Source organism: Ascaphus truei, chromosome 3 (assembly GCF_040206685.1).
Source record: "Ascaphus truei isolate aAscTru1 chromosome 3, aAscTru1.hap1, whole genome shotgun sequence".
Classification (NCBI taxonomy): Eukaryota; Metazoa; Chordata; class Amphibia; order Anura; family Ascaphidae; genus Ascaphus; species Ascaphus truei.
In genome coordinates, this window is record NC_134485.1 from 415,668,763 (window position 1) to 415,684,489 (window position 15,727).

At 40.9% G+C, this 15,727-nt stretch overlaps 1 protein-coding gene across 1 annotated transcript in view; it reads right to left on the minus strand.

Moving 5' to 3' along the window:
- The window catches only part of UVRAG (UV radiation resistance associated), a 107,732-nt gene that overhangs the window by 46,261 nt on the left and 45,744 nt on the right, over positions 1 to 15,727 (minus strand). Inside the window, exons 7-11 of the mRNA XM_075592687.1 lie at positions 9,790 to 9,895; positions 8,196 to 8,322; positions 6,827 to 6,911; positions 4,428 to 4,515; positions 2,341 to 2,401 (exon numbers count right to left, since the gene is read on the minus strand). Coding sequence (XP_075448802.1) covers positions 2,341 to 2,401; positions 4,428 to 4,515; positions 6,827 to 6,911; positions 8,196 to 8,322; positions 9,790 to 9,895 — 467 coding nt within the window. The remainder of the gene's footprint in view (positions 1 to 2,340; positions 2,402 to 4,427; positions 4,516 to 6,826; positions 6,912 to 8,195; positions 8,323 to 9,789; positions 9,896 to 15,727) is intronic.

Consider the following 15,727-nt stretch of genomic DNA (forward strand, 5'->3'; position numbering starts at 1 on the left):
CCAATCATATATTATGCTTTGCAACCAGTCGTCGCTGGACTACAAATGAGACAGCAGTTCATAGGCAATCATGAACTGCAGCCTGCAAGGCCACTAGGGACAGTAAATAGCTTCATACCTCAAAAATAAAGTTATAGAACAAGGCACTCCCAAAGGGAAATGACATTTTAAAAACACACACACACACACACACACACACACACACACACACACACACACACACACACACACACACACACACACACACACACACACACACACACACACACACACACACACACACACACACACTTTTTGGAATTCATTAACAATTGTATAAAACATTTCAGATTAGTTATTTGATGTATTTTTGTACGTTTTAGAAATACTAGATGTCATAAATTTGCGATCTCTTATGAGCAACACAGTAATAGTTCCATCATACTTTCTACGGGGAGGGGTGGGGGGGGAAGAAAAGCAATAGGTTATCACACGTAAAATGACCTGGCTACTCAATTCAATGTCATACTTTTACTTGTATGGTATATGTGACCTAAAATGAGAACATTAAAATAAATATAAACTGCACAATACAAACTGAAATGTTTGGGAGAGGGGGAAAAAAAAGGGTATATGAGCAATGTATTTAAATATGCTCCATTTGTATTTTCATATGCAGACCAAAACGTGAAACGGTGTGTGTGATATGATGTTACCTTGAACATAATGACCAAGTAGCAATCATACAAAAGGAGATGCAAACACAAGATTATTTTACTTATATATTGTAAAATGATACTGCGGGCACTCCATGTATTCATTCCATGACCGTGTACAAACCGTTAATCAATGCCTTTCTGATTTACAGATAAAGGGTTACATGCAGTGCCTGAAAATACATTTGTTTATGTGCTCGATTTCCCTAAAACTCATTACGCATTAACAGCCTCATTAGATTGATTACACATTACATTGCAACACGTATGGTGCCACTGTGGGAAATAAATACTTTAAACATTACAAACAGTAATTCAATTCAACATTACATATCCGTTAAATAAACAGCCCAACGTGTGCTACAGTATATACATGCACACTTGGATGATAACGTGTGGAAGAAAAGTCGATTGAAAGATGATTGAAAGATGATTAAAGAAATTAGCAGTTCATTCAAGTCAATTTAGCAAAAACCACCGTGGTTTAAAATAAAGAGGGCAATAAACGGACCTTGAATTCTAGGGTTTTCTCTATATATTTATACACATACACGGTCTTGTCCCATTCCCGCTCACGTCTCCTTACTGTCTAGGCCGCTTTTGGATTTCAAAAGAGAAAGGCCTTTTATATCTACGCTGCTGCCAGAATCACTCTACTCTTTCCTAAATCTGTCTCCGCGTCTCCCATGCTGAAATCCCTCTCCTGGCTTCCTATCAAATCCCACATCTCGCACTCAATTCTCCTCCTCGCTTTGAAAGCTTTACACTCTTCTGCCCCTCCTTACAACTCAGCCCTAATTTCTCGCTATGCACCACCCAGACTCTTGCGTTTCGCTCAAGGATGTCTTCTCTCTAACCCCTTTTGTATCGAAAGCCCTCTCCCGCCTTAAACCTTTCTCACTGACTGCCCACACCTCTGGTACCTCCTTCCCCTAAATACCAGACTAGCACCCTTTCTATCCACCTTTAAGACCCACCTTAATTAAAACACACCTGCTTAACAAAGCATATCAGTAGCACTGTGGCTAATACTGTACACCCGATACATAAAGCTTGGCCCCTTGCAGACACACTTACCAGAACACCCTCCTACTGTCTCTGTACATTCTTCCTACCAATTAGATTGTAAGCTCTTCGGAGCAGGAGCTCCTTTTCCTAAATGGTACTTTTATGTCTGAAGGACTTATTCCCATGATCTGTTATTTGTATTTGTTATTTATATGATTGTCACGTGTATTACTGCTGTAAAGCGCTATATACATTAATGGCGCTACATAAAAAAGACATACATACATATCTCTACTGTTAACTTTCACACTAGCCTCCTGTTTCTACCTCATCTTATTTCCCATTTCCTCAACATCCATTGTAACCAGATTTCCCTCTTACATACGCTGTATATTATATAGTGTTTCTGTATTTCTGCCTTACCCGATAAAGGACCACGAGAGGTTCGAAAGCTTGTAACATAACCACGTCTTAATCCAATAAAAGGTATCATACCATCTACTTCCTCTCCCTCCCTGGTTACTACGGTGAGATCATTTACTACACTGCCATTTGAAGACAAGTGTATGACTTTTTGGGGGGACAAATAAAAGAAAACTACAATAATTAAGTCAAAATGAGAAGAAAAAATACATACCTTGAAAATCCTCAGAATTGGGTAGTTTCACACCACAGATAAAATAATCTTTTAGGTCAGTCTGTTGAGAAGAATATGTTGAGTCAGTGTCATCAACACAAGCAAACTATTGTAATGACAACAAAGATGTATTTAACATGGTAACGGCGAGCAAGGTAAACGTTAAGGGCTGAAAAGAAAACAGAAAGCTTTCCATGCACAGTTTGAGAAAAGATCACGCTTGGATGAACTGCGACTAGTATAAATGTAATCGCCAAAACATGCCGTCTGCTGCTGGGAGGAACGATCACCAGGGCTCAGCACAGCATTATGGACACATTTACTAAGTGATCACCAGGGCTCAGCACAGCATTATGGACACATTTACTAAGTGCCACTCGGAAACACACGTTCCAACACAAATATGACCCGTTATGCCTCATTTAAGTGATTAGGCTGTACGATGTCTCCCAGCACAGAAGGTGACTTAGGAAGTAACACCAATTAGCACGTCACGATTTGGGGATGACAAGACAACGAGGGATCATAATCACCGAGCAGAACAGAAGTGTTTATAACGTATGTCTATTTGGCCGGAGCCAACATAAAGAAACACAGCAAAGGCACACAGAATAAACTAAAAACAGGGATTTAAAAGCTCGCTAGATGCAGGGCGCTTCCGAAGATAGTTTACCCTGGATGGTGCCTCAGCAGTTCATTCCGGTTCCCAGGTACAAGGAAATCTGCTTCAGGTCCACTGAACAGTTGGTCTCTAGACACCGAGACCAACCATGAACAACTGTGGAGCTCCGATTGGCGCCGTTAGTCTTCCAGGCTCCATTTGGAAACATGGGGAACCGGGTGCAAGCCAATCAGCTGAATCCATTTAATCCACTGAGCCAATCTGGAGCAAGGGTGTGTTGAATGGATAAATCCAGAGAGGGGATGGGGCCAGTGATTTAGGGTGAACCCAAGGGGGGGAGGAGGGGTAATGGAACTAACCAATGGAAACGGCTTTGACGGGGTTAGGACCTGAATGCCAGTCCTCGTGTTATGTTTCAGGCCTCCCACATGGACAGACACCTCACTTCCGGGGAGAGAACAATGCTTGGTTTTGGCGAGTGTACTCTCCCAGCAGGCGGGCGCGTCCTTCCCTAGCTTCCCATTGTACCCAAGCACAGCATCTGGCCCCACACAAAGGCTAGCCCTCTGACTCATTGTATGCCTGGTTCTCAGCCAGTGCTACTGGCAAAGGCATACAATCAGTCACACAGATAAACTTAATCAACATTAAAATCACAGTAATATACAATTACGGGCTACATATTTACTATGGTTGGGACACTTTTCAACCGTAGGATGGCACATTAACCCATGCAGGGGGTCGCCATCTTGACTGGCAGACAGAGCAAGCAAGCTTAACCTTCATTTGAGAATGCCATGCTGCCCCTGCAGTCCGTGTCAATATGGCCCTTTAGGTCTTCCAGCATGGAAAATACCTTCTGGAGTATCACTGCTTATTAATTATGTCCCTTTGTCTTCAAAATAAACTCAACATGTATTAAACGCTATTAAAGTGGGTCATTTGTCGAGGTCTAAAAGTCATTTGTCTAGTATTTTTACTAATGTGGTACCAATGTTGCCAAGTTTGAGTTGCATCCACTGTATTTATAAAATGTTATGCAACACACTTGAGAGCAGTATCCAAATCCTTTTACTTGACTGCCGCAAGCCTATTAAATAAGTAGGTTGCCAACCCCTTTTACAGCGAGGAGCTAATTCTGCAAGCAGCAAGACATTTTAGCACTGCCAGCAGTCACTACATTGCAGTTCATTTGTTGCAAGAGTTTTCCAGAAGCAATTTGCACACTTCACAAAAGCATAACCTACAGCACTCCAGTGCTCAAAGGCTGACAAAGGTTTTCAGGATATCCCTGCTTCAGCACAGGTGGCTCAGAGGCTCAGTCCAAGACTGAGCCAGATTGAGCCACCTGTGCTGATGCAGGGATATCGTCAAAAAACCTGACCTGTTGGTGGCCCTTGAGACCTGACGTTGGCTCACCCTTTGACCTACAGGGATCGTTAATAACACAGAAGGGAAAGCTTACCACATCAACTGGATAGATATAGGACAGTTCAGACAGCAACTGCCGGCAGCGAATTGTCAACTGAGCATTGGCCTTTAAATATGACTCTCTATTGAAAACACAAAAGAGATACAGTACAAGTTGGTATTTTAGTATAATTGCCAGGAGAAGTTAGACAACATATGTACGGGTATGATATTACTACGAAGTGCATAGATTTGTCATGATCAAATTAAAATAGGGGGTATAAACCGAAACAGTCAATTACAGGCAGTCCTCGGTTATCAGACACAATGCTTTACTCAAAATGGCGTTGTAAAGCGAAGCACATTTTCCCATAGGAACACTGTTTAAATGAAAGGTTCCGTTCCTGAAGGCATTTTTAACACTAAAATTCACCAAATATTTTATGCAGGCAATAAGATATGCATGCAGCCCACACAAATTATATAGTGTATATACTGTATTATATATATAATAAATAATATATTATATAGTATAATATAATATTATATAGTATAATATATAGTATAATAGTATCTTACGACGCTTTGCAACATTGTTTATGTGAATGTGTGTGTATATATATATATATATATATATATATATATATATATATAAGGAAAAAAAGAGGAGAGAGCGCACGCCCATAGCGTAAAATTGTAGATTTAATGAGGGGAAGGGGGGAGGGGGGATAAAAAAAACGCACTTACAAAAGTACAATAAAATCAAGCATATGTGATAATAATCACCACCATCCGGTTATACTGCATAATCTTGGGGCATCCCAGACTCCAATTGTGAAGGATCGACGTCCCAGCGCTGGTATGCTGTGTAGAAATCCAAGAAAGTAGCTCCGTATAGTGTAAGTCTCTGTTGCACTCGCGCATGGATGAGTCCACTCCAGCGCTTGGTAATGACTTCAGTGTCAATGCGTCTGACGTAATGACGCTCCCTGACGCGTTTCGTCAGTCACGGCTAACTTTTTCAAAGGGATGTCTTGAGAGGGGGAAGGTCCGGTATTATATATACAACCTGATGATGTTATTTGTTGGAAACACCCCCACTCAGCTGAAAAGTGCTTCGTGCTATTACACATCTATACCTATGCGTACAATACATATAATTGTGGATAATTTACATAAAAGAATTGGAGGAGATAATTTATAAGAGAGTTAAATCCACAGTAGTGGATATGTTTATTATTATAATTATATTTATAATTATTATTATTATTATTAGGCAAATATCCACTACTGTGGATTTAACTCTTATAAATTATCTCCTCCAATTCTTTTATGTAAATTATCCACAATTATATGTATTATACGCATAGGTATAGATGTGTAATAGCACGAAGCACTTTTCAGCTGAGTGGGGGCGTTTCCAACAATTAACATCATCAGGTTGTATATATAATATCGGACCTTCCCCCTCTCAAGACATCCCTTTGAAAAAGTTAGCCGTGACTGACGAAACGCGTCAGGGAGCGTCATTACGTCAGACGCATTGACACTGAAGTCATTACCAAGCGCTGGAGTGGACTCATCCATGCGCGAGTGCAACAGAGACTTACACTATACGGAGCTACTTTCTTGGATTTCTACACAGCATACCAGCCCTGGAAACCCGCTGGGACGTCGATCCTTCACAATTGGAGTCTGGGATTGCCCCAAGATTATGCAGTATAACCGGATGGTGGTGATTATTATCACATATGCTTGATTTTATTGTACTTTTGTAAGTGCGTTTTTTACCCCCCCTCCCCCCCTTCCCCTCATTAAATCTACAATTTTACGCTATGGGCGTGCGCTCTCTCCTCTTTTTTTCCTTCTAGATACCCTGTGGACGTGGTTTGTCCACATTGAGAGCTGCCGGAGACCCTCCATACATTCTCCATACATTCAGCATCCATACATTCTCACTGGAACTATTTGAGGACTGGTTTATCACTTTTTTTGCTTTTTTCTATATATGTTGTTTTGTATTTTTTTTTGGGGCTTACTATATGACTTTTAGGTCCATGTTAAATTTTGCTATTGTCATTCAGGTATTCACCCACAATAGTTCACATTTGTTTTAGATTTATCTTTAGCAATTTTACATTTATTTTTATTGGTTCACTTTAAATCAGAGGCGCAGCTTTTCTCTTTTTCTGTGTGTGTATATATATATATATATATATATATATATATATATATATATATATATATATATATATATATATACACACACACACACACACACACACACACACACACACACACACAACGTTGCAAAGCGTCGTAAGAGCGTTGGATAAGCCGTTTTGGCGTTGTATAAATGAATATAGGTATGCATTGCATAGCGTTGGATAAGCCATTCGTTGTAAAGCGAAGCGTTGTAAAACGAGGACTGCCTGTATTCCAGGGCTCATTCACCGTTTGGCGGTGCACTCTTTCCTCAGCTCGCTCAGGGATTCATTTTGCGTTTGGAGCTTCTCATGTTCTACGTTAAACGTATTTCCTGAGAAAAGCAATAAAATCACAGTAAATTAAAGGCACTCCTGATCTGATTTTGTACAACACCGCTGAACTAAAAATTGCTGTAAGCCAAAAGCTTCTCAACTCCAGTCCTCAAGACGCCCAAACTGGTCAGGTTTTTATGAGATTCCAGCTTCAGCACAGGTGGCTCAATCAGTCCCTGCTTCAGCACAGGTGGCCGAGTCCCTGCTTCAGCACAGGTGGCTCAATCTGAGGATATCCTGAAAACCTGACCTGTTAGGGGGCTTGAGGTTAAGAACCCCCTCCTGTAAGCTATAAAAAGGAGCAAATGCCAAGACAGACAAGATTAGCAGGCATCTAGTGAAGGCTCATTCAGCGGCTATTCCGCAAATCTGGAACGAGTTTCTTCATTCTTTGCAGTGACAGGGCTATTTTTGCGAAAAGGCCAATGGTACAAGTGCAAAAAGAGCACGCTCGAGAGATTTTAAAGTGTCAGCTCCGTCTTAAAAGCAAGTAACATCGCACGTGTAAAAATGATGTTTTAACATATGGCGTTTGATTCAAATATTCAGAGAAAAATGCATTGAATTATCACCCTAGGGGGAGATTTACACACACAACGGAATTAGATTTAATGAGTTCCAGCTCGCAGAACTTTGCATTGTGTGAGAAAACAAACAAACCGCTGTATATTGTGAATACAATTTGTTACATTAAAGAGCAACGGTCTCTCTGCTAGAGATTTCAACCAAGGTTAAGCATCTTCAAGTATGTTTTGTGTTAAAAGCAGGCAGAGTGCAGTATAAAGCACAGTATAAAGTGCTATATTCCCACACCGGCGGAAATTAGAAATGATTAAATGAGCGATACATTCATGCACAGTCACAATACAGACACATTTCGGACTTTGTGACCCACAAACAAAATAAATAACATTGGAAACAAAACCACCTACTGTGTGGAATGATTAAAATTTGCCCATAAAGTCCCATTAATGGGGGATGAAGAGTTTGACATTTGAGACATATGGCTGTTTTTGCACCAACGCTTGTTAAATTTAGCAGTTTTCAGAAAAGCAACTGATTAAGTTCAAAATTGCTTTGCAAGTTCAGTTGTTGGTTGAATGAGAGAAAAAAAAAGCAATGAAGCATCTCTGTCTTTGGGTTCAAATATATTTATACCAAAATTTGCAGAAAACCAGGACAAAACCACAGATCTCTACTAAATCCAACTACTGTCTTAATTTAATTCCCATTACATGGGGGGCGGGGGGAAGAATCACTGTGTGCGTCTGCGATATACTCACTTCTGTCGTTTAATGCCTTATGCTCCTTATGTAGCAACTCTACCTCCCGGCCCAAAGACTTCTTCTGTCGCTCCAGCTCATCTTGAAGCACCAAGATTTTCAGACGTAAACACTCGCTCTCTTTCTTCTGTGGAAAGTGTTACCATGCAGGTTGATTTTTGACTTTTAGGAACATATTCATAACATTTAACATGCAAAACACAGAACTGTATTACGTATAGTGTAAACGAGCCCTTGACCTCCAAAATTGGACACAGTCCTACGAGTCTTTACCATTTCCTCTCCAAACCTGCCTCGTCCGAGCAGAAGTGTATTGCAAACAAAAAACAAAATAAACCACTGCAGAGGTTTTACTAATACAATATTATTACACCGATGACCTTTGATTCAATCTTCCTCCTTTAATAAAGCAACAATTTAAACCTATTTTGTTTGTTTACTTACTTGAACAGAACGATATGTTAAGCAGAACTGCCCCATTCTAGTCCTGGGAGCTTCATATTTCCCCACCAAATACACAATGCCAAATCTACACGAGGAAGATCTGCAGATTGTGCATTCAACCTGTTACTTTTGATGTCTTTGTTTTGCATTTATCCAGGAATCTAGAAAATTTGTCGGGCCTCTAAAATATGTATGTGCGTGCATATGTGCGTATATTTTTATTTTATTTAAAGTAATGTATTCTAACTCTGTCTATATCAGAAGTGGCCAACTCCTGCATCAAATGCCACCAATAGGTCAGGTTAACAATATCCCTGCTTCAGCACAGGTGGCTGAATCAACGACCAGCCACCTGTGTTGAAGCAGGGATATCCCTAATACCTGGCCTGTTGGTGACCCTTGAGGACTGGAGTTGACCATCCCTGGTCTATACTATTGCAGTTTGAAACCACTGCACCGTTCATACCTTAGTTACTCTTAACAAGTGCTCCAGAAAATATGAAGTCCCACATTTGAGAATCTATTAAACCTATCTTAGCTTATTAAATAAAAAAATACTTGTTAAGTTTGGTCCTATGCAGCAGTAATCCACCCCAATCTATGACTTGGATGGGTAATAGCGTTCTTCAGAAGCAGAACCGCCCCGGTTTAACCTGTGGCAGCTCTCTGGGGTTGTGGATTTATTTGGCTTCTGGCATTTTGGGAGACTATCAAATCCAACAAATAGGGATACCCTTTGCGTTGACTTTTGCTTATTTCTTGGACTAGGCCAGAACATGTTCATGCAACTACCGAGATCTGCTACATCCGGAGGTAAAACCAGACGCTCTTATTCTGAGAAACGTCCTCATTTATTTAAGGGGCGAAAAATAAATATTTGAGGGGCTGGTGACAGAATTGGTGCTTTACATTAAACAGAATACCTCAAAGAAACCATAAACACAACATCCCAAGCAACATTTAAATTCCTCCTACACCACAAGATGTTATCTACAGAGTATCAACTCCAGATGGTTGCTGCTAAAAGATGCTATGCAGGGCATCTCTGAATCTGAACATCAGTACTGTAAAGAACATCACGAGGCGTAACATTGACTGGATTTTCAGGTACCAAACCATTAAAGATATATTTTTTAAATAAAGAAATTACCAGCTTGCTGCTTGAAGAAGTCAGGCGCAGTTTCTCTTCGATCTCTCTCCCAATTTTCTGAACGGTTACTTGGGTCTGTTTGATTGCACACTGGGCCCGGTGAAGTCTGCAAAAGCATTTGTTTTACTACAATGAAATATGACCAAGAGTAAAAGTCCAAATATATTACACAACACACAGGAATCCTTGCAAAAAGAATGGAAAGTCTATGCCAAAGGTTTTACATTTTCTAAGACTACTGCATGAAAGTGCCACGGTCATCACCACTATACACAGTAATCTAGCATTGGCATCATGACACAGTACTGGACGCATGAAGCCATTGTGACATCAGAGGTAATTGTGATGTGACTGAAGCCCGCTTTGTATATGCACCAGTGCAGTATAACTTTAAAGGGGCAGGTCCAACATGTGCAAGGGAAAGATGTTATAGATTCATTTCCAGCAAGGATTAATGTTTCAATAATAAATAAAAAATCAGCAGAGCTAAATACTAAACATTACTTTAAATCTAAATCATACATGTGCACGCATTTTGAGGCTAGTATTAACCTATTAAATCAGTGTCATTCAATGTGATGCTGTGTGGAACTAGACCTTTAAGGGAAGACACAATAAGACATTGTTCTATTACATAAACATTTATTCACTTTCTTTGTTCTTCTTGGGAAGCCTAGATACAAAGAATTACAAACATTTTAGCTGCAAAGGCTACAGTCCCTTACCCAATCCCAATCCCCCAAAGCAAGCAAATGTATGCACTAATTAAAAAGGATTTCATCTAAAAGCTCTCATGATATGGTTTTATTCAGCCAATTAAATGTTTTAGAGGGGTCAAGGAAGGAGACATTAGGGGATTTAAATACTTCACATTTGTGTTGTTTGACCACATGAAACAATCACTTTCTTGAGTACATTATTATATTAAGTACAGGTTTTGAAACCGGTCAATTGCTAAGCCAGTGTAAATTAGAGGATAAGGCCTGGTGGCTCTTGCGCTGTCTAAATCATGAGAGAATTGCCTCAGAGCGGAAGCAGAGAAGTGGAAAAGCCTCTGTGAATGAGGCCTCCAGTTACTTTTAAAAAAATCTATTAGAAACAGTGACATTATCAAGACTCTTACACAATGCAAAAAGCCACACCAAACTTGTTAAAGTAAATGAAAGGTTAAGGCCTTAAAGGAGCACTCATGGCAAATATATTTTTTTAAATGTATTTAATTTGGTTTGAAGCAGGGGGTCTCTAGAGCTGATCTCCGTTCATTTCAGCTCCGGGGACCTCCTGCTTCCAGAGATATTTACCTCTGTAGGGGCGTACCAGTATCTCTGCGCAGTTTAAAGCGCCTGCGTCACGTGGGCCAATAGGAAGCCGCAAGGGAAGTTGTCTCTGCTTCCTATTGGCCAGCTGGACGAAAATAAGCATTTCGAGAAGCAGGGGGTACCCGGAGCTGAAACTAAACGTGCTTCAGCCCCGGAGACCGCCTGCTTCAAAACGAATAATTAAAAAAAAAAAAAAAAAAACGTGTCTCCAGGAGTCTTTCACCAGATGCAAAATCCATTTCTGTAACCAAGCAATTCAAGAAGCCAACATATCAAATATTTCTACAATTTTGTTTTTATCAGAAAGATTTTGCCATGGCTAGTTTTTGGAGTGCTTACACTTTATGGTTAGTATGTCATATTAAGATTCAAGTCGCAGCAAACGTTTTACATTACAAGGCAGACTATACCGCAGTTATGAAAAAGTTTCATTTAAGGTAATTACCTAGTCTGTTTAATATAGAAATAAAGATCTCAATATCCCAACACGTTTAAACTGAGCTCCTCCTACTCCCTTCCAGACCAGGTCACAGTGTTCTTGCACAAATATGTTGCACCAGGGTTACATTCAACTACCCGTTTCTCCCCTGACAAATGCTGCAGTTTCATCCTCCGCAACACTGCAAAGAAACACCCCTTCTGCTGTTCCACAGCCACGGAAAACACCAATGCACGCCCTCGTTTTCTTCCATATTGATTACATTATTTTATCATATCATATTGTTTACTTTATTAATATCATTTATCACGTCAACATATTTGGCAGCGCGGTTCGATGGGGGGGGGAACAGAGTGATGTCAGTTTTATACGGCCTCCGTGCATTGAAAATGCTGCTGCTCAAAACTGCCTCTGCAATCTATGTGCTGGGTTCCCATCAATCTCCAGCACTTCTCACAGCCAGATCATTCCAAAAATGATTTAAAAATCCAAATCCTCAGTGGAATGTTTAAAAACACTCAACGGAAAAAAACATTTGAACTCAAAATGAAAATACACCGACACGAAAACAAGAGCACTTAATGCGGAAATAGGGTTTTTAACCCACTACCATATTTTTTTTCTAATGTTTCTCCCTGCCTCTGTGAATGCTATAATTAACCCCCTCTTCCCACCCCCCTGCACACTGCTGATGGATGGATGGTCCTGTATATCCATTTATTGCCCTGTCTGTTTACTCCTTCTCTGCACCATCTGCCTTAGATGGCTGTCTTTTCTCCCTCTTTTTTGACATCTGGGTTAAGCTCATGGGATCTTTGTAAATCTGTACTGCTGACCTGAGGCAGAGAAGTCTCGAAAGCTTGACAATTATTAGTCCAAATAAAAAAAAGGTATCACCCAATACTGAAGTACTCATTTACTCACCTCTGTACCTTTTACATCTACAGCCCTGTCACATCTTAAACCTTTTTCACAAATTTCTCCCTACCTATGGGCTGCTTATCCACTTAGGCCTCGTCCAGGGTGGCGCCGAGTGGGCGCGCTCACGCTGGACCCGTTGCGACAATGCACGTGGCCTGCGTGTGCGGGCGCGCCTGCGAGGCGCTCAGCCGCTTGCCGAGCAAGCAAAATTGATTTTGCTGCTCGCGTCACGTGAGCGGTTCGCCCAATGAGGGCGAACAAGCTCCGTGACGTCGGGGCTGCGTCCCAGACACGCGCGGACCTAGCCGGCCAGGAAAAGCACGGCCGAGCAGGGCCGGAGCGCCAGCTTCCTACCTAGACGAGGCCTTATTCAAGAACACTCTTCCCAATTTTAAAGTGGAGCATAATGAATCTATAAAAACAGCATCTCTAGACTCCAGATGCAATTTTAAAAAATTCACTTTTATTCATACTTTATCCCAAGTCTCCCAATGTATCACTTAGATCAGTGGTAGGTAACAGAATATACATCAACGGCCGCAGGTCTGGCCCTTCCACCCCTAAACGGGATGCACATAATATATTGCCATTAAACCCTTCCCTAAAACACCTATTGCCCCATATAACATTTCTCCTCAACCCCATCTCACACTCACTGTTCTCCCCCACCTCCCTCACTCACACCGTTCCCCTTCTCCCCCACCAAACCACTCTCCCCGTTATTCCTGGCTGTTGTAGCTCCGCCCCCGTTTGCTTCTAAAACCAAATGAATTACCTGGGAGAGATTGGGGGGGCGTATGATTGGGCCACCTTTTTCTCCCTCCTTTCTCTCTCCTCCCCCCCTCCCCCTTCTGTATGCTCTTCAAGGGCAGGGTCTCCCTTAGCCTTAAGTTCTCATTTATTGGCTACTCATATCCCCATTTTTTGTACTTAATCCCTGTATTGCAATTTTGGAAAAAGAGTTCTGAACACTTTTAGCGCTATATAAATACAGTTCTAGATACATAAAATAAAAGAACCACGCTAAATCATACTAAGAACTGGACTTCATGGCTTTCCTCTGCATTCTGCCCAACCATGACAGTCTACCCATTCCTCTGATGCCCAACCGTGACCTCTTGTGATGTCATTTAAGGTAATGCCTGTGAGAGGGACCAATTAGTACCAGCAAGGGAGGCAATTAAATAAAATAGTGTAATTTTAATATAAAGTTTTCTAGACTGAATTTCTAGAGCACTGGTGCATCATATCGGAAATATCCATCATGCTAAATAGATTTACTTACATTATAGGGCACCTATGCAGAGTTAAAGGTTTGTGAAATTACACTGATTTCTAGGATACCTGTACCATAAACATCAATATGTTTAAAATAATTTTTTTTTTTTAACGTTAATGTGCTTAATTTGTTTGGGGTGCCGCAGGTCTTCAATTATCTTTAAACCAGAGAATACAAACGTAACAAACTTTCTATGCATATTTTCGAGCACTGTAGGCGTATTTAAAAGCGTCAATCCCCCACTTGTCAAAACAAATGCATTGTCACCGTCTTCGGCGCTTATAGTGCACGCGATGGCGCAACGGTGCTACCAAAAATCTGGTAGTCACTATTTGATTTTTTTCGGCGACGCTCACCCCTTGCGGCCAATCAGGAGCTTCTGCATCCCTCTGCCTTCCCCCTTTATGACGTTGCCTAAATTTGAAATATAACTATCACAATGGCGACGTCATCGGTCGCGTCACCGGCACTATAAGCGCGGCCTAAGTCAAACGTCTTTGCGTTTTGTCACCGACATGGTGAGGTTTTTAATTCAAAATCAAACAAAAATCACAAATACAATATCTGTGACAAAACAGTAACAAAAGACAAAGAAGTTTCACTTAAAATGCGCGTGCTCGCCACACACACCCTTTTTTTTTTTTTAAGAAACCTGGATCAAAAAAGGATTTTTTTAACTGTTCTTTTTACAATTAACTATATCCAGCTGAGAAAATGCCCATGGATGATCTCACGTCTCGGTATCTAAGCAACAGGTTATAATGCATTTGAACGGCACCCACATACTATACCGTTTAGGCATGGTTGATGCCATGAATTAAATAAGTATGTAATAAAAGTGTGTGCATTTTCATAGCTTGCCCCGGGTAATGCTCAAGCTCTGTACCTATACAATTAGGTAAATGCATTTTAATCTTTAAGTGTACTCAGACACACACACACACACACACACACACACTCATTAGAAACACATGAAATTACAATTACACACCAAAACGTGAGTAAATAAAGTGTTTCTTTTTGTCCTGTGTTGACTTTTGCATCTTCCCAACCACGTGGTTAGCAATGCATGAACTGCCTGTGGATTTCTTATTGTATGTATATTATATAGCGCCATTTATGTACACAGCACAAATATACATGACATAATATAACTGTGGGAATAGGCGCTTCAGACGTGACAGTGGCAATAGGAAAAGGAGTCCCTGTCCCGAAGAGCTTACAATCTAAATTGGATCACGGTTTCTTGCAGCTACAGTAGGAAACTACCCCGTAGCTTAGATTTTTTTATAAACAGGGTGCAGGCGAACCTTAGCCTTGGGTGCCAAAGCCCCAGGGGAAAATTTATACTGCCAGCACAGCAGGAACCTCCCGTGCCGTCTGGAAACAGAGGCTGCAATCCGCCTCTTCATGTACTGACTGCACCCTCTAAGCAGCTGACATGTGAAGGTTGGAGGAAAGAAACACACACACACACACACACACACACACACACACACACACACTAGCTGAAAGTGCCAGGTATATAGCCTACCAGGTACAATACTCAGTGGCCCATATCGAACCAAACATTCCTAGCAGCAGTCCCATTGGCGTGTCCGACGCGCTATTAAAGGGTTGTGGTTGCTTACAGTGCATATGGTCTCACACGCGCTATTAGAGTTGGGGTTCTCTAGAATTTCACAACATAATTATAGGGTTCCGTAACACACACACACACACAAAAAAAAAAAAAACATTTGAAAGCCACTGGTCTAGGTCTGATAGTTTGGCACACGCACACGAAGATCTAAAGCATAAATATAAAGCATGTAATATTGATAACATAGGGCTTCTGATTTCTGACAAATCAAACATCTTATTCACATTCACCACCCATTCCCCCCCACCGCAAAAAAAAATGATTGACCTAAAATCGAGTTATTACAAAAAACCCAGGCCTACAAAACATTTATATAAATCGATGACCACATAAAATGT